General features: G+C 36.6%; 1 protein-coding gene across 1 annotated transcript in view; it reads right to left on the bottom strand.

Annotated features, from left to right (window-relative positions):
* The window catches only part of ARAP2 (ArfGAP with RhoGAP domain, ankyrin repeat and PH domain 2), a 183984-nt gene that overhangs the window by 131500 nt on the left and 26989 nt on the right, over positions 1–25495 (bottom strand). The window contains exons 6-8 of the mRNA XM_035005163.1: positions 24562–24915; positions 9416–9485; positions 2230–2350 (exon numbers count right to left, since the gene is read on the bottom strand). Coding sequence (XP_034861054.1) covers positions 2230–2350; positions 9416–9485; positions 24562–24915 — 545 coding nt within the window. The remainder of the gene's footprint in view (positions 1–2229; positions 2351–9415; positions 9486–24561; positions 24916–25495) is intronic.

Raw genomic sequence — 25495 nt, 5'->3', positions numbered from 1 at the left:
CATGTGGATAGTCTCAGTTTTTATTGAAGCAGTATTTTCATGTTTTAAAACTTAAAGACCTAAGACTTATTTTACAAATAACTTACACCAAAGTTTTAATGAAATTCTTATGCTGTTTCTATCATAATTATGTGATACATGAACTATGAACCACATATGAACTATGTATCACAGCATGTAACTTTTAAACATGTGGGTTGATATATTCTACTTTAATGTGTCTGTTTACCTTTTAACTACAGTAAGTAAATATGGCTAAACAGATTTTCACACAGGTGGGAAGTTTTATTTAGTGTGTCTATCTTAAAATGCAAGCTATGCGGCATATGTGAAATTAATTTTGAGAAGCCAAGGGGAAAGTGATAAGCACCTCAAAGAAACAGGCAGTCACCTTCTAGGCAGAGGAAACCAAAGCATAAGGAAAGATCCTCACGTTATCCAGTCCAAAGGAGAATACCTTGGGCCTTCCTGGTCACACTCAACGCTGCCACTAAGGCACAAAAACAGCCACAGACAATATGCAACAATATGCAAACGAATGACGGTGACTGTGATGGAACAAGACTTTGTTTACAAAAATAAGCAGTGGCCAGATTGAGGCGACGGGCCATGGTTTGCCAACCCCGACTCGGGGCTATAGACCTCAATGACTTTTTAAATAGCAACTTAAGTAAGAAGCACTGTTTCCCCTACATATGTGCAATATTTACACAGGTATGTCTCACAATATGATACTTACTAGAAGCAATGCACTTTAATATTTCTTATTCTATTTCATGTTTTTTTCTGTTTTGGGGGGATTTGTTTTAGTACCATCAGAAACCATTAAGTTGATTTCACAAATGCATAGTGATGCACAGTTTGAAAAAAGCTGCCCCAGTGTGGACAGCAGCTGGAACTTAGGCATTTACTGATTATGCCAAGGAATACTGAAAGCTTTCTAGGAATAGGTAGGATTTATTGAATGTTTTCTATGTGCCTTGCACTGGTCTATGTTCTAGGAATCTATCAGTATAAAAAAGACAAATATTGCCCCATAAGATCTAATATTGTTGTAGTTTATAAAAGGGTAAAATGGGCTCGGTGTAAAATGGGATTGTTCTTTCTATAAAATGGGATAATTGTAACACCTACATCCCTCACAAGACTATCGTGAATAATGAAGCACAGATCACTGCATACATCAAGAATTTAGTAAGTCCTCCAAATCACCATTACTCAAATAATTAAGTACCAAGAAGTATTTTCAAAACCGAGTTATAATCTATACTAAAAGCTTTAAAAAATAAGTTAAAATTATAATTCTTTAATTAATGAGGATGGCCTTACCTATATTATTTAAAAGTAGTAAGGAATATAGTAATAACGTATTGATAGTCAATCAAAGTATGCAACAGAAAACTCTTAGCTCTCCTGGATCTCCCTCCTTACCACCCCTCAAAAGTCAGAAAAGATCTAAAGATTTAGGGGCGCCAGGGTGGCTCAGTCGGTTAAGTGGCTGCCTTCGGCTCAGGTCATGATCCTGGGGTCCTGGGATCAAGCCCCACGTCCAGCTCCCTGCTCCACGGGGAGCCTGCTTCTCACTCTCCCTCTGCCTGCCACTCTGCCTACTTGTGCTCTTTATCTGTCAAATAAATAAATAAAACCTTAAAAAAAAAAGATCTAAAGATTTAGTCTCTATCCATAAACTGCATGCCATCTAATTTTCACCATCAAGTGACCTATAGCAGAGGAAGAAGGTAAAAAGAACTGAAAAAGAATAAAAGATACTCCAAAATCTGGACTAGAAAGATTATTGAGCCTATGCCTTCAGTTGAACCTGGCATAAGTTAACTTCCCTAGAACCAATCTTTTAATAGTGAGAAAAATTGTTTTTGCATATTAAATAACTACTTTGCATTATGAAACAACAGCTAAAAGGTGGACTCCAAAGGAGCAGAGATTTTGGGGGCTTTTTTGTTTTTTTTTACTGCTATATATCCAGAATTTAGAAGAATTCTTGGCACTTAGTAGATTCTAAGTATTTGCTGCATGCAAGAATAATGAACAAACAGCAAATGACTTGCCAACTTGTTTATGGCATTCAAAATAATATAAAATGTAAATTACTTAAAAGTAACATATTTTAAGATCTCTTGACGTTTGTAGCTTCACTAGTTTATGAGTCTTCTGATTGGTCAGATATTAATGTCTAGGAGTGTTTTTACAGGGATAAAGAAATAATCTTACCTTCTTTTTCTACTCTAAAAACAAAAGTTCTCTGTGTTGTAACAACTTCAAATTTGTTGTCTCCTTGAACCCGTACCGTAGATATAGCAGAAAGGGGAATTATTCCTTTTGAATACTTTTCCTGTATTGGTTAGAGAAAAAGATACACAAACAAGACTGATTAAAATGAAATTCTTGTGACTTTATCAGAAAAAGAATGGTACAATATTTACAAATATTTACAAGCACATTGTGCTTTTCATAATTTTAATCTACATTTTTAAAATGACATACAAATAGTATATATCCTCAGACACACTTAACACTCCAGAAAGGAAAATATTAAATGGTCCTTTCACATGAGATGTCTTTTCAATTTTCTCCTCTTCTGGAATTTAAAATTAAAAGGCAAAGTATCAAATACAAACAATTGCACTTAGACCAGCAATGCAGAGTTCCCAAAACCAACTGTATGTTTTTTAAAACTATCTGGTCAAAATGATTTTATGGTGTTTGCAGGCATCTGCTGGCCATGATGGGTACTGTAACTAAACTACTTCAAAACTACTGCTACTGCATGTTGTGAACAAGAATACATATCAAAACCAGATTGTTGCATTATATCAATTAAACATATTACCCAGTGATTCTAATAATTATCTTAATATCACAACTGCCTAACTTTACCTTTAATTCCCAACAAAAAATGAAAGAAAAAGACAAAAGAATGAAAAAAGATGGATTTGGCTGTTTGCAACTGACATATACCTAATACAATTTTGGCTGTTCGTGACTGGCACATGCATTTTACCATTTTGCTCAAGAAGGTCATTGTGAAGACTCTTGGTAGCTTTCTCGGTCTTCGTTTTTCTGGATCCACCAAAACCATTTGGCATAAGGACCACCTGACAATTTCAGCTATTTACTAAGGGTGAAATATTTACTGGGCCTTGTGTTGGAAAGAAAATTCAAATAGTATTTATATATTCAAGGATCCTCAAAATGAAAAACAAGCTAATGTAATGATAGAAAAGTTTGAAACGTAGTCCGAACCATGGAACGTATGAGTACAAAGATGGGAACTCCCAACTTCTGCTTAAAAGAGGTCAGATGTTTTCATAGACATAATGACATTAGAGCCTGACCTGAAGAAAGCTTGAGTTTAACCACACAGATAACTGGTTGGGAGGCCATCCTGGCTGGAAAGCTTTAATATTAATAAAGGCAAAGTAGAGAAATAAGAGCATCCACAGTGTAGAGTCCAAAGAGGTAAAACTGGAAACATACACCAAGGACACATTATGGAAGGTCTTAAATATCAGAAGAGTCTGGATACATCTTTACAGGGTTTCTTCTACTATTTCCTTCCACAGAATGATTCACGGAACCCTCATTTTTTAGCAGATCCCAAGTATCTGAAGCAACTGGTTTAAATGTATTAAACCATTCCATGCAGAGAACAAATGTCAAGGTCATATTCCTCCCAGTGGTAAATTCCTGCCATGCATTTCAGATAGGTAAGGGACAGTCACGGTCAGCAGCACGGTGCTCTACTGGGAGGTTATCCTCTGCCCGCTGAGAAGATATACTATGCTATCATGGCATTCCCTCTTAGTTCTTTGACAGTTTCTTCTCTTCCAATGCCTCTGCTCCAATCCCCTATCCCTGACTACATGTATGCATCAAAATCCTATGCATTCTTCAACACCATTTTAACTACCAACGCCACAAAGGCTTTCCCACATCCCCTCACACAGCCGACACTGAACACGGTTTTTGAACTGTAACTGAAGAAGATGAGTGGGCAACCTCACAGAAAAACAAGGATGTCAAGAAGTAGGAAATTTCAAGGTAACTTTTCTTCTTGTTTTCTACTTTTTTTGTTTCATCTTCTCTAAGAAAATCCATTCCTGCTATTTCAACTGCCAACTTTATGAGGAAAATTCTAAAATCTGTCCCTTCCTTATCCATTTTGGTCAACTCCAACCTCATATTTCAAGTTGCACGTAACTGCAATGGTGCATATAACTGTCCCATAAGCACCTCAAACTTTAAATTATCTCCTGAAAACATAACCTCCCCCCTTTTATATCTGTTCATTAAAATACTACTCTTCTAGTCAGTCTTAAGTAGTCATTCATTTGTGTGGCTCATTTGCACCCACGTAACTTGGGACTCTCCCTATAGTGACTATGTCAACTTCCTCCCTGGCACTCTCTGATCCTCTCCAGTCACATGAGCCTTCTTTGAGGTTCCACTAACAAACCATGTTTCTCCCCAAACTAGTGCCTTTGCTTACTCTGTTCTTCAAGGAATGTTGTCCACATCCAGCTTCACATGGTTCCTGCCTCTCCATCCTTCATATTTCAGCATAAGTATATGCTCCAGAAGAAAGGTTTTCTGACCAGCCTCTTCTCATAGGCCCCCATCCTCACCTAGGCAGATGACCCTAATTTAAGCTAATAACCACCTGCATTTTTCCTTTATAGCAGTTACTAACTATAACTTAAATGGTGATTTTTGTATTTACTGTGTGATCATTTGATTAAGACGGTCTCCCCAAATAGACGGTGGGTCATACATCTATTTTCCTCAGACCCTACACATAATCGGCATTGCAGAAGCTCAATTAATGAATTCTACGTCCAATCAATCACAACCAAATCAAGCTCTGACAACTCACTTTTGGTATTTTTTCTAAATTCATTTTTTAATACCTGCACTGGCCTACACAGCCTACACCCAGATAATTACTGCCCGATTTACTGCACACTCCCTTGATCTGCCTCCCTACTTTCAGCTCCTCCTCCTTCTAACCTTTCTTGCATATGATTGTTCAAATGTCATAGCTGGAAAAAAAAAGAAAAGGTTCATAGATGGCGATTAAAAAAATGGATCTTGAAGTGTGCACAGAATTTTGATGGATGGCAATGGCTCAGAAGGTTCAGATGGAAGAGCAAAAACATGGAGATGAAAATACAGGAAAAAGACATGTTCGCATTCCCCACAGTGTGTACCCAGATACCGCTGAAAAAAGTCATGCAAAGAATTACATGACTGACTGGCTTAAAGGAAACCCAATAAATGCAGCGGGGTATGATGGCAATGCTAGGCACTACTAGACCGCTAAGTGCTCCAGGAATGAGAAAAATGGGAAAATGTCTCCCTAGTGTCAGGCAACCTCAGACGTGGGAAGGAGCATAGTACCTTTGGGGACAGTGCAAGGGCCTCTGGCTGTAAGTCAACAGTGGCTGAGATCAGACTGAAAAATCCAGAATGTCCACAAACATTTACACTTCTTCTCTTAGATGATCCATTCTCAAATCTTAATTTGCTTAAGAATTACAAGAGCTTATAAAACTAGATCTCTAGTGAGATAATTAACCATTTGTAGAATAAAAATGTTACCATTAACACATTTTTCAGTATAAAAAAAATCAAGCAACACTGTAGGAAAAGAAATCAGAATTTTAAATAGGAGATTTTCCCACCTCTAGATCTGCTTAAAGAGATTAAAAAACAATTCCTTAAAAAAAGGAACCCACCCACATGCCTATAATAATAATATCCTATTTAACAGGTAAATACTCCAAAATAGAAAAATAAATAAATTCCCCCAGGAGTGATCAAAATGGACTTAACAAGCTAACTATCATGTCACTTTAACCTCAGGAAGTTATAGTTCCTCAAATGGTTCATTTGTAATCTATTATGAGATCCCAAGAAATCTTATAATTCTTAACACTGTAGAGTTGCCTTTATATTTCTCTTCAAACAACACACGATAAAGACAAGATAGAGGGGGAAAAAAAAAAAAGACAACAGGCTCAGAATGATTGTGTTTTTCGGAGTGTAAAATTTTCCTTAAGGACAGAAATTTTAAAGCATCCCTGAGCCTGTAACACACAGATATCTAGGTCAAGTTTGTCATTTATCTACTACCACTTTCAGACAATGAAATGACCACAGGGCAATTCTGCCCACAGCTGAGTGAGAATGGGGGTGAGTGAGATTTCTTGGCAGGTGACAAGATATCAAGGCTGGTGGGATGATGCCATTTTCAGTAATACAATGAAAAAGTTCTTGCAGAGACGTGATAGAGCAGCACTGAGGAAAGTGAGGGAAAACTAGGGAAACACAGAGCTCTGCCCAGCCATACACTCCTCATATGCACCTTTAAACACTGGAAGGCGGGAGGACTCAGCGCACATGACAGATGACACTGTCGCTATGGCCACACCCAGGCCTTCCGCACACTGGCCCTGAAATGCCCTCTTCCCAGCCCTCCAATCCATACTTGAGCAAGGTGGGTCACAACAGAAGTGGTGTCTCCTTTTAGGAATCACCCATCCCAACATTTTTATTTTTTTGCCAAGATGAAACCAACCATCTGGATAGTAAAGGGACGAAATGCCACAGAAACAGTAATTCAAATTTTAAAAACAATGTTAAGCAAAAGAATTTGTAACCATTCATTTTAACATGAACTCTGTATCACAATTTCAAACCAAGACTGCGCCATTTTTGTTGCAGGAATACCGAACAACGTGGCAGGCACTCATCTCACTGCTGGACATGGATACCAGAAATTCTCTCTCCCACATGGGGATAATACCACCACCAACAGAGCCTCATGGCACGGAAGTCTTACTCTTGAATTGTATTCACCCTCATTTCAATCAAACCAGAGAAGGGCACAGCTGCTGAAAAAAAACTAGGGGTCAGACTCCAGTAGATACAGAGACCACATTGTACCCACCGCTGGAATGGAAACTGTCTCAACATGCAAATGCACAAGCAAACTAAAAAACAGTAGCAAAGGCAGAAAATCAGCTTTTAAAAAATACTCATCCCACCATCTTGCAAACCTCGAAGAGGTGTGTTTAAACTTATTTGATGCTTTATCTGGATGACTACAAGGTGAAACCAAGTAATACTTCTCCAAACTTTCTAATGTTCTTAGTATTGTAGCATTTGCCCAGTAGCACTGAAGAATCAATATATGAAAGGGAGTTTCTATTCAAGCCACAAATATCACAATAGGAAGTAACATTCTCCAAATGAGAAAATAATGTTAGAGTATAAGCTATAAATAAGAAAATGTGCTTAAATGTTAAATGAGTCTAGCAAGAGAATGTTTGTATTTCAGACTGTATGATTACCTGATTTTAATTAACTAAAAATACTATATATTTATTAGTTCCAACTTTTCATTAAGGAAAATTCTCAAACACAGAGAAGTAGCATGATTATGACAACCGACATCCATATATCCTCCAACCAGATTTGACAACTGTTAACATCTTCAGTTTTTATTTTACCTAACTATGTGTGTGCGCAAATATATTTATAAATATAAATATACACGTAAGTAACATCTGAAAAACATTGGCAGATAGGACACTTCAAATATTCCAGCCTACATCTCCTAAGAATAAAGACATTCTCATACCTAATGAAGACATGATGAAAATAGTATCATGTTGTTAAGATTCACTTGCCTAAAAACAAAATTGTGACCACTTTCTCATCAAGATGTTCAATGAGCTCTAGCTCCAAAGAACTTTTCAGCTTCATCTCTTCAAGTCTCCTTCATATATTCTTTTTAAATTTTATTTTATTATGTTATGTTAATCACTATACATTGCATCATTAGTCTTTGATGTAGTGCTCCATGATTCATTGTTTGCGTATAGCACCCAGTGCTCCATTCAATACGTGCCCTCTTTAATACCCATCACCAGGCTAACCCATCCCCCCACCCCCCTCCCCTCTAGAACCCTCAGTTTGTTTCTCAGAGTCCATAGTCTCTCATGGTTCATCTCTCCCTCCGATTTCCTCCCCCTTCATTTTTCCCTTCCTACTTTTTTTTTTTTTTAAACATATAATGTATTATTTGTTTCAGAAGTACGGGTCTGTGATTCATCAGTCTTACACAATTCACAGTGATCACCATAGCACATACCCTCCCCAATGTCTATCACCCAGCCACCCCATCCCTCCCACCCCCCACCACTCCAGCAACCCTCAGTTTGTTTCCTAAGATTAAGAATTCCTCATATCAGTGAAGTCATATGATACATGTCTTTTTCTGATTGACTTATTTCGCTTAGCATAATACCCTCTAGTTCCATCCACGTCATTGAAATGGCAAGATTTTTTTTTTGATGGCTGCATAATATTCTATTGTATATATATACCACATCTTCTTTATCCATTCATCCATTGATGGACATCTTGGCTCTTTCCATAGTTTGGCTATTGTGGACACTGCTGCTATAAACATTGGGGTGCATGTACCCCTTCAGATCATTACATTTGTATCTTTGGGGTAAATACCCAGTAGTGCAATTGCTGGGTCATACGGTAGCTCTATTTTCAACTCTTTGAGGAACCTCCATACTGTTTTCCAGAGTGGCTGCACCAGCTTGCATTCCCACCAACAGTGTAGGAGGGTTCCCCTTTCTCTACATCCTCGCCAACATCTGTCGTTTCCTGACTTGTTAATTTTAGCCATTCTGACTGGTGTGAGGGGGTATCTCATTGAGGTTTTGATTTGGATTTCCCTGATGCCGAGAGATATTGAGCACTTTTTCATGTGTCTGTTGGCCATTTGGATGTCTTCTTTGGAAAAATGTCTGTTCATGTCTTCTGCCCATTTCTTGATTGGAGGATTATCCTTCATATATTCTATTTTCCAATCAGAAAACTGACTTCGCATCTGGACATCTCATGGTTCTCTATGTTACCACGTCCTAGTCTCTCTAGTCTCTATGTGCAAACATTCCTCTTTTTCAAGACCCATGGCAAATGAACTCTCATGCAAGAAGCCTTCTTTGGTTCTTCCATATCCTTCCAGAGTACAAAGTAACCTCTCCTTTTGTTGCCTACCTGTAGTATCCTTTTGTAAACATTCCTTAGTGCTTTCTAAGAGAAAGATAATTTTTTATTCATCCTTACATCATTCACAACAATTCCTGTTGTTTGTAGAAGACACTCCATAAATAATTGTTGGATGTGTAATTTTTTTAAATCCAAATTTTATGTGTAAAGAAAAGTTAAACTATGAACAGAGTGTTTCACCACATGCAAACTCTTTTCATGTTGGTAATCCAACTTCTGTTCTTAAAAACCAAATTGCGTGCTTAGTACTGAAGTGTACCTTGGATATGCAAGAAAATCTTTGAGAACTATAAAATGTTCTTACCTTCTCGTTATTGTAATAAGAAATGCTAAGGCCATCAAATTTCACCCATCTCTTCTGAAACATGCGTTTTCTGTAAAACATATGAAACTGTTATTTTACATTCAAGTATCATGAACTTGGGTTTTAAATACATTTGTAGTGTAACTGTTGAGTACATTCCTATTTGTTGTTAAACAGTGTAAAAAAACATTAGGCTATGACAGTGTACATTTTGCAATGGCATGTAGGGAAGAAAACATAAAATGACACTCCCTAATCAGTTAACATAAGTATTTAAAACAATGATGCTGTCGGTACTAGCACAAAAATAGACACATAGATCAATGAAATGGAATAGAGAACCCAGAAATAAACCCACATTTATGGGGTCAATTAATTCATCTACCACAAAGACGGCAAGAATATCCAATGGGAAAAAGACAGTCTCTTCAACAAATGGTGTTAGGAAAACTGGACAGCTACATGCAAAAGAATGAAACTGGACCACTTTCTAGCACCTTCCACAAAAATAAACTCAAAATGGACTAAATACCTAAATATGAAATCTGAAACCATAAGAATACTAGAATAGAATATAGGCAGTAATTTCTCTAACATCAGCTGTGGCAGCAGTTTTCTAGATACTTCTCCTAGGGCAAGGGAAATAACAGCAAAACTAGACTACTGGACTACTTCAAAATAAAAAGCTTTTGCACAGTGAAGGAAGCCATCAACAAAACAAAAAGGCAATCTACTGAATGGGAGAAGATATCTGCAAATGATATATCTGATAAGGGCTTAATATTCAAAATATATAAACAACTTACACAGCTCAACACCAAAAAAACAAACAAACAAAAACAAGCAATTCAATTAAAAAATGGATAGAGGAACTTAATAGACATTTTTCCAAACAACACATACAGATGGCCAACAGACACAAGAAAAGATGCTCAACATCACTAATCATCAGGGAAATGCAAGTCTAAAACTGTAAAGAGATATCACATTACACCTGTCAAAATGGCTAGAATCAAAACAACAACAAATAACAAGTGTTAAGGAGGATATGGAGAAAAAGGAACCCTCGGGAACCAATTCCTCATTGGTGGAAATGTAAATTGGCACAGCCTCTGTGCAAAATAGTATGGAGGCTCCTCAAAAAATTAAAAATAGAGCTACCCTATGATCCAGTAATTCCACTACAGAGTACCTAAAACACACACACACACAAAAAGCAGCATTTTGAAAAGATACATACACCTCATGTTTACTGCAGCTTTATTTACAATAGCCAAGATATGGAAGCAATCCAAAAGTCCATCCATAGATGAATGGATAAAAGTGTGTGTGTGTACATACACACATATACATACAACAGAATATGATGCAGCCATAAAAAAAGGATGAGATCTTGCCATTTGTGACAGTGTGGATAGACCTAGAAAACATTAGGCTAAGTGAAATAAGTCAGGATGAGAAAGACAAATACCTTATGATTTCACTCATGTGAAATCTAAAAAACAAATGAATAAACAAAAAGCAGAATAAAACCTATAAATACAGAGAACTGATGGTTGTCAGAGGGGAGAGGGTTAGGAGGATGGTTAAAATGGGTAAAGAGGAATGGGAGGTACAAGTTTCCAGTTATGGAATGAATAGGTTATGGAAATAAAAGACACAGCCCAGGGAATATAGCCAATGATACTGTAAAAGTGTTGTTGGCTACACTCTAGAACTAATGTAACATTGTATGTCAACTATATTCAAAAGAAAAATTAAATAAATAAAACAATGATATTATTAACAGTATTAATATCCAAATTTATAAGGGTTAGCACAAAACAAAAGTGTGTGAAAAACACTAGCACTGTACCCATTTCCCCTAACAGAAATAATCCCTTAATAAAGATAATATAGGGGCACCTGACTAGCTCAGTTGGTAGAGCATGCAACTTTTGATCTCAGGGTTATGAGCTCAAGCCCCAGACTGGGAATAGAGTTTACGTAAAAATAAATAATTTTTTAAAAAAACATTAAAAAAAATAATATAAGCTTTCATCCTTCATTAAGCTTACAGCATTTATCTTATTTTACCTTAAGTTTTGCTCTGGAGCATGAATAATATTTTGCCAAAATAACAAAGCTTTGTCAGTTGGTTTTATAAATTACTTAATTTTGATCAAATGAGCTGAAAAAAGCCCCATAGAGAATCCTTTACAATCATCCATAATTCATTGAAATATTAACATTTTTCAAAAAGAATCAGATGAAAGGCAAATGCAACTTAAGATGATTACGGAAAAATAATGAAAAACAAAGCAAAATAACATAATCACATGTTTCCTGTTTAGGTTTAAAAGAAAAACTTTTTCTGACTATATAAGGGAAAAGTGAAGAACCAATTCCGACTTGGGCTTGTTTTTGTTTTGTTTCAGAACCCTTCCCTAAAGTCAGATATTCCTATTCTCTAAGTGGCTTTCTCTACTTGACACAATATACTTCTAGCTTCTAACACAAATGATATATGAAAGCTAACTTCCTGTTTAAATAAAGTCATTTCTAAGCAAATATGTAAATAACAACCATGTCTACCTTTTCCATTTGTAGTTTGCTAACATGTTTAGGATAAGGGATTAGTTTAGCATTCTGTGATTTTCCTAAGATTTAAAGATAGAAAAAAGAACATATGGAAGTGTGGAGACCTTGCCTTCCCAGCTGTTTTCTGAGCACCAAACATGTATCACTCAAGTGAAATGCAGCAAGCCTCCCACACCGATCTATTCGGCTTTACATAAAATTAGAGCAAACCTGATCAAATGGATAAAAGTTTCAAAGTTCATCAGGACAGACAGTTCCACATATAAGCATTTGAATTAATTATGAAGTAACAATAAACACCTTGAAATCATAAGCATAACTACTCAGCTTTCTTTCCAACATCTTTCTGCTCCTTTTTAACTTCTCTTGGTCTGTTTTCTTAACCGTGAAACATGCAATAGTTAGACATCTAGTTTTTAAAACCCAAGAGTTCTTTAAATTCCTTGCCTTAAAAATATCAAAAGGTAAAGAAGTATTAAATACAAAGTAATTATACATTGAACCAATCGATCACTCTGCACTCATTTCATGTTGATCTCTGGCATACTTGAATGCAGGTAAATACACATCTTCCCACACAATGTCAGCAATAATTCTGTAAATCAAGATTTTTATTTTGGGCCCTACCCACCTTACTTTGTGAATGGTGGTAAGCTGGAGCTTCAACAGTATATATAATCTTTCATTTCAGAATAAAAACAATCAACATCTTTTAGGGAAATGATTACCATTACCCCTCTACTCCCTTTGCTACTGACTCCTTCTCTTTCAGAGGTCTACCTATGGTACCTACACAAATACTGCTTCTCGATGAGCCAATCCAAAGCAGATGACAAAGTTATTCTCTCTCAAAGCACACCTTTTCCTCCTAATACTTAACACAATCTGTGTGTGTGTTTGTGTGTGTGTGCATTTACTTGTGTCTCCCATACCATACCCTATGCTTTACAAGGACAAACTCCAAGAGTGTCTCATCTTTCACTACACAATCTGCAACTAACACAGAGACATGTATGGCACTAAAAAGGAATTTGTTGGATGAATGAGTGACATGAGTGCAGTCCCTTTAGCAAGATGGCAAATAAACCTCAATGACTAGCACTCAAATAATCAGCATCTTTAAAAAAAAAAAAGGTTGGTGGAAGACAGGAAAACTTCTGAAAACTCAAAATTAATTCAAAGTTTCAAAACCTGCCAAAGCACAGAGCGAAAAAAGTTTTAAAACCTACTTTAATATGTTTTACTTAAGATCATTAATTGCAGCCACTTGGACTCAAAAAGCTTCCTCAGAATTCCATCACCAACTAAACAGATGGTTTGGGGTGTGAGGCATCATCCAGGAGTGTAACATTTGTACCCACAGAAAAATGACAAGGGGAAGAGACAGGGCAGACAATTTAGGGATCAAAGGTACCACCATCTGACCACATCTCTTCTTGGGCACTGATGACAAAAGACACACTCTATCCTTGGCTCTCTAGCAAAGCCTCATCCAAAACCTCAGCCTCTGTAAGACGCAGTTTCAGAGATAGTCTGCCAACCATTTAATTTTCACAACTACCAGGTTAACTGTTGGATGTTTTCAGCCATTTTAACTCAATATTCTTAGATTATTAAATCTCTCTAATAATCTATGGAGGACAAATCCCAGCTGACAGTGAAATGGAAAGAGAGGCCACATGGTGCAGCAGCTAAGGAAACAACCATTTTGCAGTTGGAGAGAGCTACTTGGCAATCCTACGATGAACCCTCTCCTTCTGCCGTCATTCATTCATCCAGCCAGGCATCAAATCTGTGGGGACTTACTCTGTGGACACCACCCTCCAGTCATATTGCTTCCTATCTCTAGACTCTTTCTTGCCCCCAGGCCTTCCCAGATGCGATTTTCCCTGCTTGGAATGCTACCTGTCTGCTCTGGACAGGGCCGGCTCCTTATCCTTGAAACCTCAGCTTGAAAGCATTCCCTCTAAGTAGCCATCCTTACTACCATACAGATCCTACAGATCCCCTTGGTCTCTTGCTCCATTTCTTCACTTAATGACACCTAACAGACTTCGTATTTACGTATTTGTTTTGCTTCACCCATCTCCCATGCTAGTTATTGAGATACCTCAGTGGACAAACCAGTTCTATTTTGTTTGTCAATATAAAACCAGCGACTGCCACAGTTCCTAGCAATAAAATGTGCTTAATAAATTTTTAATGAACAAAGGAATATATTTTTCACTGAAAAATGCTTACTCAAATTTGCATTATTTATATAGAGAGAAGAGAAACACCACTAAAACATTTTACCCTCCATTTCCTCATTTCATTTTTTGCTTTTTCCAAATACTAAAGACCAGATTTTTTTAATATGACAAAATAAAGGCTTTGTAAAATACCTTGTAATCTCAGAAAAATTAGAGCCTACACAAAGCTTGGAAAATTCATCACTAATACCCATGTAACTTAAAAATACACTTTATGTTTAAGCACTTTTAAAATATACTTTTTAAAAAATGTATGCATTTGACATGTTCCTATTTAAAAATATAAATTAATACAAATGTTTCTAAAGCTAAATTTATATAAATATTGTTTAATCTATTTTGCTCATTAAATATGTCAACATTCAATTAACTGTTTTCTGCATGTAAGTTCAATACTGAATTCTAATAACTGGTAATCAAAGATAAGAACTTACATATATATCCCTTCTCACATTATTATTCTCCTTTCCAGCAAATGGAAACTCAGATTTAATGCTGGTAAAGCCTACAAATTAAAATTTAAGTGACATAATAAGGGAGTACTTGAGAAGGTGTTTCTAAATGTACAACTTTAAAATAAATAATAACGAATACTAAAGTTTTAAGAACTATCTTTTCTGTGCAAGGGTTATATATTTCACATATTTATAAAAGGCTATTAGACATCAGGCAACTAATTCCACTGGAATTATGTAAAATTAATCTACGACCCACAGTTAGCAGTTCCAAAAGTACTTTAAAAATTTACTCGGATGTAAGTTAAGCGTTTTCCCTTAAATTTCACTTAACAGCTTAATTTGCTTAGTGAATGCTAAAAATAAAAACATGGTATAAAATACAGGGTCATCCTAGGCTGAGTTTCTACTGTCACAGCACACAAATTAGATCTGAAATAATAATGAATTATTACAAAGAAAGGAGATTTTAAAGCCTCGGTCAATTAAGAATTTATTTGGCATACATAATAAATATCACAGAACAGCAAACAGTATGTTGTGCTTTGTTCTAGGTGCTGTTGCAATGCATATGCAAATATTCATTTCATCCCCTAAGCAATCCTATGAGGTAATTATTATTCCCATTTTACAGATGAAGGCACAGAGGCACTGGCAGGTTATAGAATTTGTCACATGACTGGCAAAGAGCATATCTGGGAGTCATATCCAGGCAATCTGGTCCCAAAGTCTATGCTCTTAACCACGAAGCAAAACAGACTAGAACATTTTATAGCAAGGCATCCTGGACATCCCTTTACTTTAGGCAGTGATAACATTTGACCTCTATCCACTTTATATCTGAGTTCAATTTTGCAAAGTGCGTCAGAATTCCTTCAGGAGAAAAGGCAGAGCAGACATGAAACATATTAGGTCTTATCCTATTTTGATTTTAGGGTTCTGAAGGGAAACATTTCTTTAAGAAGCTTTTTAGAATAATTCATAAGGTTTGTGCCACATGATGGAACAAATTTCTATAAACTCTTCCCCTGAGCTCTGGTAGGGCAGCTGGTGTAAAGTTACAACTGCTATCATAAATACAGCCTTACCACCTGGTGTCAGTTTTTGTTGTCTCAAAACTGTGTATCTTAATTTTTTTTTTTTTAACAACAGTGTACATACAATTAAATCTGTATGTATGAAGTACTCACACAGAAGTACTCCTGTTTTAATTTCATCCTTAAGTGCCAACAGGGTTTTGGGTTTTTTTGTTTGTTTTTAAAAAGATTTAATATTTTAGTTCAAAAAGAAAAATCCCCAAATAAACAAGTATGGTAATCAATGATATTAATATAAGGTGGCAAAGGCTACCAAACCGTCATTAAATATAATACAACTGAAATGAACCTCAAAGGCACTAAGTCAAGTTTATGGCTTTTATTAATCAGGTAATTTAAATCATCACAAATATACTTCTCAATTATTCTAAATAGTATCTAATGAAAAGGGTATCAACATGGTGATCCAGATTCATCTGCCTTGTTTACACAATCCTGAAGAATTATATGCATATTATATCTTATTCACTACTCCAACTAGCCTCAATGTTTTAGAACTACCACAATTTCCAAAAGTGCATACTTTTATCTAATTACTCATTTTTTATTTAACTAATTATTTTACCTATTTTACCTACCTGAGGCTTTTAAATGATGCAGTATTAGTTATGAAGTGTTTTACAAGTACAGATGCAAGAAATTACTATATCTGCATAACATGCCAGCACTATTGTTTCTTGGCCTTTTGGCTAAGATCAAGTGTAAAATGCCAGCACTTCTCTATTCTAAGATGCATTTCCTCACTTTTAAGCAAATCAAAATGACAGTTTCCAAGATTAGGTAAACCAAAATGAATTGGGGCCAAAAAAAAACAAAAACAAACCAAAATTCTCTCAAATCCCAGCTTCTCTCTGCTATACCTCTTTCAATGAGAAAAAACAAATGTTACTTTAATGTAAAATTCCAGGTTAAAAATAACTTTCTGAAGTCAGTAATAAAACATCCATTTTAATATGTCACTATCAATTTTTATAATATTCACCGAGAGCTTACATGTCATGGTATATGAAAACACCTCTTTATTTTATGCAGTCATATTCTGTAAACCCACACACACAAACAGGAAACCAGCTTCCAGTTAAGATGATCAGTTAAAAGCTTGCATTTACCTCTACTCCCAAAGCTTCAAAGGATTACAAAAAAAAAAAAAACAAAAATACCTACAAACCAACAATAACAACCAGAGAAGTAGACAATAAGAACAATATTTAGGAACCAAGAAAGCAGAAGGAAGGATAGGGGCCTGACTTAGGAAGTGTCCGAGAGCTGGTTGCTAAGCCTGCAACAAATCAAAATGAGAGGAAAACCAATTTACCCACAAAATCTCAGAAAGTCTCAGGAGATGGAAGACATCAAGTAACTCTGGAAGTGACTAAGAAGGAGAGGGGGTGCCAAAAATAAGATTTGCTGGGGCGCCTGGGTGGCTCAGTTGGTTAAGCAACTGCCTTCGGCTCAGGTCATGGTCCCGGAGTCCTGGGATCGAGTCCCACATCGGGCTCCCGGCTCAGCAGGGAGCCTGCTTCTCCCTCTGACCCTCTCCCCTCTCATGCTGTTTCTCTCTCTCTCTCTCTTTCTCAAATAAATAAATAAATAAAATCTTAAAAAAAATAAGATTTGCTGAAAGGCAATTTAAGAGATAAACTTATGCCCTACATTGCTCCATCCCAGAATCCTCCCTCTCTTCACACTGCTGGAAAAATGCCCCTCTTCTTGCTCAATAGTATAGCAGAGTTTCATTCACTGCAGAAAATCAAACGGGAGCATCTCTGGCTGGGACGCTCAGACATGACCGAAGATAAGGGGCAGTATTCAAAACAGAAGAATCAAAAGTCTGTGTCATAAATATTTATACTCATAGTCCACTTTCCCTACTACACTCCCAAAAAGCTGTTTTACCAGTCTTATCACCTTCAAAGAAAGATTCATTTAAAAGATACTGGTGTGAGGACTCACCAAGGAAACATATTAACAAAAGTCCAGCAAGATCATCTTATAATAAATAAATAACAGAACTCATCAGAACCTGTTCCAATCAGTTTAGTAAGATCCCACTTTAAACATAAACAGCCCAAGATTAATAAAACACTTGAGGAAAACACCTCTAAGGTAAAAGATGGGGAATGATCCCCCCAAAAGAAATAAAATTGAAAGAAACAGATTCTACGGGAAAAGAAAGCTTCAAAAAATATAGTAAGATCTTCAGAGAGGTAACAGAAAATATTGTGTCCATGGGACAATAACAGTAAGCTATAAAAAGGCCAGTCAAAAGAAGGTGCTTTCTATATTAAATACAGGATAACAAAAAACAAAAGTGGGTTAGAAAATATAATTGAAGAAAGTCCCCAGAAATGGAAAATGGAAAAGCTACATTTTATCAACACTTTGGTGTGGGAGGTCCAACACCAAACTACCAAGAAGTTTAGGGAAAAAAATAGAATAGTTACCAAAGAAATAAAACAAGAAAATCTCCCAGAACTAAAAAACAGGCTACATAAAAAGGATTGAGAATTGGATTTCTCAATACCAGCTCTACAATACCAGAGACCTAGAAGACTATGGATTGCTGATCTGGAGGGAGTATTCTTTCTCATCGAGATTTCAGAACCATGATAAATTATCGATAAGCATCCTTAGGAAGAAAGTGACACCTTCAAATATACAAGGTCTCAAAAACTGCCCCTGCTATCCACCATTTCTAAGGAAGCTCCAAGAAACATGGGTGGGTGTGTTGGCGGGTAGACAATGACACGAGATTGAGGAAAGGCAAAAACACTCGGCATAGAGAATCCCCAGGACAATAATGAAAGGGATCATAGAAAGCTAACTGGTTTATTGTGCAGGAGGCCTGGAGAACCACCAGCCCAAACTAAAGTTTCCTTAGGAGGCTGAGCGATGATGAAATTGATAAGTATTTTGGTTACTTCACAGATTTATAGTCCTTAGGAAGAATTTGGGGATGAATGAATGACAAGTATATAAAAAAAAAAAAAAAAAAAAAAAACAAGCAAATAAAAAAAATCAAAAATTATAAATCTCACAGAAAACTAAAGAGCACAAATGAAAGAAAAATTAATCCTATGTTACAGAGCTCACATATGAGCAGCATTTCCAGTCATGAGGCTATAAAATTAAATACAGATAGAAATCTAACTATTTTGTACAACTTATGAAAAGGATGATAAATAGGAACTGTGTCTATGCCAGAAGGAGGCATGGGGGACAGTGATAAAAATGAGTAACCATTATATTCCATGGTAGTACCTCAAAAGATAATCCCTAACACTGAAAAGTGAGGGGAAAAAAGGTATAAAAATATTATTAAGATGGGGCACCTGGCTGGCTCAGTCTGTAGAGCATGTGACTCTTGATCTCAGGGTCATGAGCTTAAGCCCCACACTAGGCATGGAGCCTATTTAAAAAAAAAAAAAAAATGTAAAAAATACATATATATTAAAAACAATATTAAGATATACAAAGTAAAAACCAAAGAAACCACTAAAAGAATTGAAAGCAGCTGTCTCTTGTGATGAAGTGGGAGGGGAGGAAAGTTGCTATGTGGTGTTTTTTTTTTAACAAACCATGTACAACTTTGACACTTTAAACCACATGCTTTTACAATCACCAAAACCTTAATTTTAAAAGTTTAATATGAACACATGCTTTCTTCACATTTTCCAAGGTAAGTAAGAACTGACTAGAACTCAACATTATCAAAGGTCACCTGAAATAAAGTGATGCTCTTCTGAAGAGAAAGGAAACTGCAGTTTATTGAGCCCCAATGTTACCTACTTTTCCAACTGATCCCACAGAGGAGTCTTGACCTTATACTTTCATGTGGAAAATGAAGGTTCTAGGATACATAGCCAATGACCAACAGATGGCTTACAACTCTAATTTCAGTTTGTCTGATTCCAACACCCTCACATTCATTTCTCTGCCACTAAACGGACTAAAAGAAATTAGTCGTGTTATTTGCTAAACACTAAAACTCAGAAACTGTTGCCTCAAACTACAAATAAAATATTGAAGCTTTTTATTTGCTTGGCACAGTCTTCACAAAGGATGTGTGATTTGAGAAACGACCAACTAGATACTTTTCATCAAAGATTTAAGATTCAACTTGAAGTTCAGCACGGTGATTGGTACATTATATCCTGGTCAGATAGACTTGTCAACTTTCCACTACATTTGCTTTTCACTGAAAGGCCAACCAGAGGTCAGCATTCCCAGGAAACTTGAGGTGCTCTCATACTTGTGTACCAGGGTGAGGAAGAGCTCCATGAAAGCAGCCCTGGACACGCTGGGCACAAGCCAGAAAAATCAGTCACTGACAGAGGCACCAACAGTCTAAGCCCTGATCTCCCACCAGGGCTTCTGGGTGATCGGACTCCTAACTCCTGTCCAGGATTTGATCTTTTCTTGGTATTTGACCATTGGCTTTTTCATTTTCTTTAGTTCTCTGTTCAACCTGAACATGCAATCAATCCACTGGCAGTTTCTCCCTCCTGGTTCTAGAGCCCAATCTTGCATCTCCAATAAAATAACCTGACCAACCCCTGCTATCCATCTCACAAACTTCAGTACCTCCAGGTATCAACTACGTCAGGGTCCTTTCACTCCCTCTAGCCAGAAAAGTATTTCTTCTAAAAATGCTAGTTAAAATCTTATCCACTTTCCAAAGGCCAACTGAACTGCTAATTCCTCTCCCTAGAAGATCTTGGAAGAAATGTTTTCTAAACCCCTCTGTAACTTCACAATTCTGTACGCTTGAGGACTTTTCTGCACCAATTAGTAGACTCGGTATTTTGGTTTTATATTTATTTGCTTCCTTTTTTCTGCCCTAAATGGAAGACACAAAAAAGACAAGAAACACACACATCTTGCACATATTTGTATTACTCCACAAATTCTTAAGCATATTCTATATCCGAATTGCTGAGTTAGCCTCACATGTTCAGCTTCTGCTGTTCTAGGCTCAGATTACCACACGATGCCTCTCTATGGAGAAAAAGTTAATAATTTGTTAAAGAGGAATTCTGCTGAGTAAGAAATAAAGTCGCAAAACATATTCTCAAGTAAAATATGAATTCCTTGAGATACACTGCAATTTTTACAAAAACGGTGGTGCATTATACTGAACACACAAATATCTTTAGAAAACAGCAAGTTAAAATGTCAAAAAGGTTCCTTTGCTACAGATATGTTTGGGTATTTCACCATGTGCATCTCCTAGGACGGGTAAAGCACATTCACCACATTCGCCTTTCTTCACATAACTTGCAAGATGCTTCCTCCGAGTTACATATTTGAGAAATGCTGGAATAAATTCTACCCGGTCTTTCAGGTTTGCATCCACTCAGATTGGGTGAAGAGCTTCAGCTTAGTTACAGTTAGGAAGAGGGAGGGAGAAAGACTTGCTTTTTTTTATCCTCAAAATCCAGTGAGTTTTTAGTTTTTTTAAACAAGTACCATTTATTAAGTTTTTCATCGGCTTGGCCTGTTTGAAACACTAATCACAGACCCAGGGTCAACATTTTATTAGGTTCCTTCCATACAATTTTTGAAATTGATAGTATCAGGCTATGTTATAGTTAGATGATTCAAATAGCTAAGTGAATGTTCATACTTTAAGCCCAACTATAAATGTTTTAGTATTTCTTTAGTTGCATGATGTTACGATTACTCTCTTACTAAATATTAGGCAGTTTTCACATACTCTACATTGATTCAGGACTGGCATTTCCATTGCAAAAGCAAACAGACAGTTACATGAAATAAATCCAGATTATAAATTTGATTATTTTGTTTAGTGTCCCTCATGACTGAGGATATGAAGTTTCAACACTATTTGGAGAAGGATAACTGAGTGTGGCTCTTTGTTTTTAAACTGTGTTTTGAAAAGACACATGTCTTTAAGAGGGAAACAGAATCATAAAAAGAACACTGAGAGTCCACTGCAATGTTAACGTATACTAGCGTTATCAATGCACCTGCAGATTTTCAACCAATATTGTGTTTGGAGTTCAGTTCTTATTACAAAATCCCTATACATAAAAAAAACTGCCTGTTTTTTAAAAAATTAAAGAAAAAATGTATCTAATGCTTGTTTTTTTCACTGATTTCATTCAACAACAAATACTAAGAGCATCTGCCACATGTCAGGCTACATTCTAGCTGCTGAGGATATCACAGTAAACAAAAACCAACACAGATGACTATCCCCATGGAATCTACATAAAATAAATCATCTAGCATATGAGCCCCAAAGAGAAAAATAATTAAGGGAGTGATGGGGTAGTGGGGGGGGGGGAGAGAGGTAGCGATAATTTTACCTTTAGTGTTCAGGACCTCAATGCAAAGGAGATACTGCAGCAAGAACTTGAAGGAGGAAGGATACAAGCCATGTTGCTCTGCAGGGAAGAGCATTCCAGGACAAAGAATGACAAGTGCACAGGTCCCCAGAGAGGGCTCCTGCTTCTTATGACCATGACTTCTATATTTATTAGAACAACAGAAAGCAGTTTCCCATACTTTGTGATCTATCCAGTTGTAATTTTCTACTTGGGGCCCAGGGGAAATAGAAGAAGCTGGTATAAGGTTCTGGCCAACGCTCTAATCTGTTTTATGGCTCTATGGCCCACAGACCAAATCTGGCCCATTATGTGTTTATAAATAAAGTCTTATTGAAACACAGCCTCATTCATTGGTTTACATATTCTCTGTGGCTGCTTTCAAGCTACAACTGCTGAGTTGCTGATTTCCCACAGATATCCCACAGAGGCTGTATCCGATTGAAAATATGTTTTATCTAATCCTTTACAGAAAAAGTTTGCTGATACCTTCTCTCTAGAGTCCAGAATGCCATCTACAGCAGTGCTGCCTGCATCAGACAGACATGTGACCATGAGTTCAATAAGGCTCAGGAACCTCTGCCTAAGGAGTGGGCAAGCATCACTTTGTCCAATTAATGAGCATCTTAAATACCCTTACAATAGCACAGAGTCCAATTAGGAAAAGGAGAAATTCAGACTCTACTTCTAATAAATAATACGTGCTTCTTGGCCAGTAACACATACTTCTTTTCAAGTCATAGCAATAAAATCATGTAGAAGAGTTTAATCTCATGGTGATGTAACAAGTTCCTTTAATTTCATGATCTTCATTCATCCTGGTACCCAGGAAAAAAACTGTTAGGCCAGAAAACTCAATTATTTCCCCTAAAATGGAAAAACATAAATCTAGACAACTTACAGCATCTAACCTTAGGCAGATTCAGAATAGAAAGGATGGAAAGTCTGAGTTCTGATAAATACAGAGGAAAAATGTTCTAAATGTCCCAGAGGTAGCCAATGATGGTGAAGCTTTTTCAGTGTGCCTGGAGCATAAACATATCAACCCTGCAGAGAGCGAGGTACCACCAGAGATCATGCAGGAAACCACAGCTTCTGGGGGCTCTATACCCAGAGTCTGCTAAATCTTCTGGTGATAAGTGGAGAGAGCGCTAGGGTCTCCCTAAACACTTCAATTTTACAGAAATGAAAGATTCGAGAATATTCAAGCTTGCTGTTTCATGCCACCTGTGTGTACCTTTGAGTGCTTACTCATACCTTTGTTATTAGACTACGTAGTTACCAATCATACTGATGACTGATGGAAAGTAGGCATAGTTGACTACTTCGTCACCCTAGTGTAACCTAATGTAAAGAAAGGAGACAAGATAACTGGTACTAAGAAGTACTCTGTTTCAGTTTATTCGACATTTAATTTGCTAAAAGAATGTAATGGTATAAAGTATTAACCATATAATTACTAACCATAAAAGTATTGGGATTTTTTTTTTCCACTTTCTTCAGAAACATAATGTCTGCTCCCCACTAGTCAACTAATGCTTCTTCAGGTAATTTTCTGCTAATAAAATTTATTTTAGGTCCAACCAAGGCTTTCTAGAAATGATACACATTTTAGGGGGAACAAAGAAAACCAGCACATTGCAGGGATTCACCACATTAACTACATAAACACAAGAGATTTAATCCCAAAATAACTTAATAATTCATGAGGAATACTTCAAGTAAATATTTCAAAAAGACATTCAAAAATCGGCATGCTGGAAAACAATTCTAACTAAACACAATCCTTCCTCCAAATATTTCTCAGTACTATAAGACCCTTAAAGGACAGAAGTTTCTTTGTAAACATCTGAAATGATAAATCTGTTTTAAAAATATAATATTCAAGGGACTCTGACCTTCTGTGCAACATACAAAAATCAAAACAATATATCAATAACAGTGAAGCCCGAAATCTAACAATGAGGTACTTTCCCTACCTACAATTAAGACTTGTATTCCCAAACAGAACACTGTTATAATATGAGCAAAAGCCAAACAACGTGGGCCTAGTAATACCAACTCAATCTGTGTTGTTTTTCTTTGCTACAAATTGAGACACAGTGCACTTTAATGTAAAGTTAGAAACTGACATTAAGGATCTAGATGTGAAATTGCAACTTTCACTTTCAATTTGCTATTCAGAACCTTATCCCAGCATTCCACATACTACACTGCACATTGCACATGTTCCTCCTTATGTCTAAAGAACAGCATTTGCAAAAGTTCACTGAAAGTCCCTAAAAACTGTATCTGTGCGCGTGGAGGTGGGGGAGGGGTGAGAAGTAGCAGCAACCCAGCAAGTTTAGAAATGGGTAAACTCGAACTACTAAAAATATGCTACTTAGGGGGAAAAAATGAATAACTACATACCCTTGAGGAGACAGTTTGTCTAGCCATCCCGATTTAACCTTCCTTGCAGAGGATCCATAAAAACAGGCATAGGGAGATATTGCATTTGAGGAAACGATCGAGGACTCAGCATTTCCACTTGTTGAGCTTAATGGATAACTGTGCCTATTGACGGGGTCCATAGTCAATGCTTTCTGAGTCCTAGATTTAGGTGCCTTTGAGTTTTTTCTCCTTAAGCTCTGAAAGCATTCTTCTACTGTTGAATATTCTGATTCTGAAGCAGAGTCTATTGGAAGATTATTTTTGTCCTCTCGAGGTATCCAAATATCTTCCACTTTGTTGTCACTTATATTCTCCTTCCTGTTATCGTATAGGCTAAATGGAAATAAATGGTGTTAACATTTCAAAGTGCCATATGTCATTTAAGCCACTGGTTACTTTGTAAATTTATTTAAAAAACAAATCAAAGAAATTTTTTTTTAAGATTTCTTTATTTTTAGAAAGAAAGAGCGCACACACATTTGTGTGCATGCATGCAGGCATGTGAGCAGGGGGAGGGGGAGAGAGAGAAGGAGAAAGAGAGAGAAGCAGACTGTCCACTGAGCATGGAGCTCCAGGTGGGACTCAATCCCAGGACCCTAATCATGAGACCCTGAGATCATGACCTACTCCAAAACCAAGAGACCGACGCATAACTGAATGAGCCACCCACATTCCCCGAAATCACAGAAATTAAAGGTCAGAAAACTCTTAAGAGTTCAATTAATCCATCTGTTAATTTTTAAAATTCTTCCAGAAAATTTAAATAGAAATCTTTTATTACACTAAGACATATTTGAACACTGCTAGAAGTAATATCATTTTCCTTATGTGTCATTAATCTGAACTGTTTATTCTAGGGGGTTGGGTGCAGACTGGTAGTAAGGGTGGAGACTGACCATATTCTCTGCATCAC

Source organism: Mirounga leonina, unplaced genomic scaffold (genome assembly GCF_011800145.1).
Source record: "Mirounga leonina isolate KUSES-001 unplaced genomic scaffold, KU_Mleo_1.0 Mir_129, whole genome shotgun sequence".
NCBI lineage: Eukaryota > Metazoa > Chordata > Mammalia > Carnivora > Phocidae > Mirounga > Mirounga leonina.
Note: the sequence above shows the minus strand (reverse complement) of the source record. Positions and strands in the feature narration are given on the sequence as shown.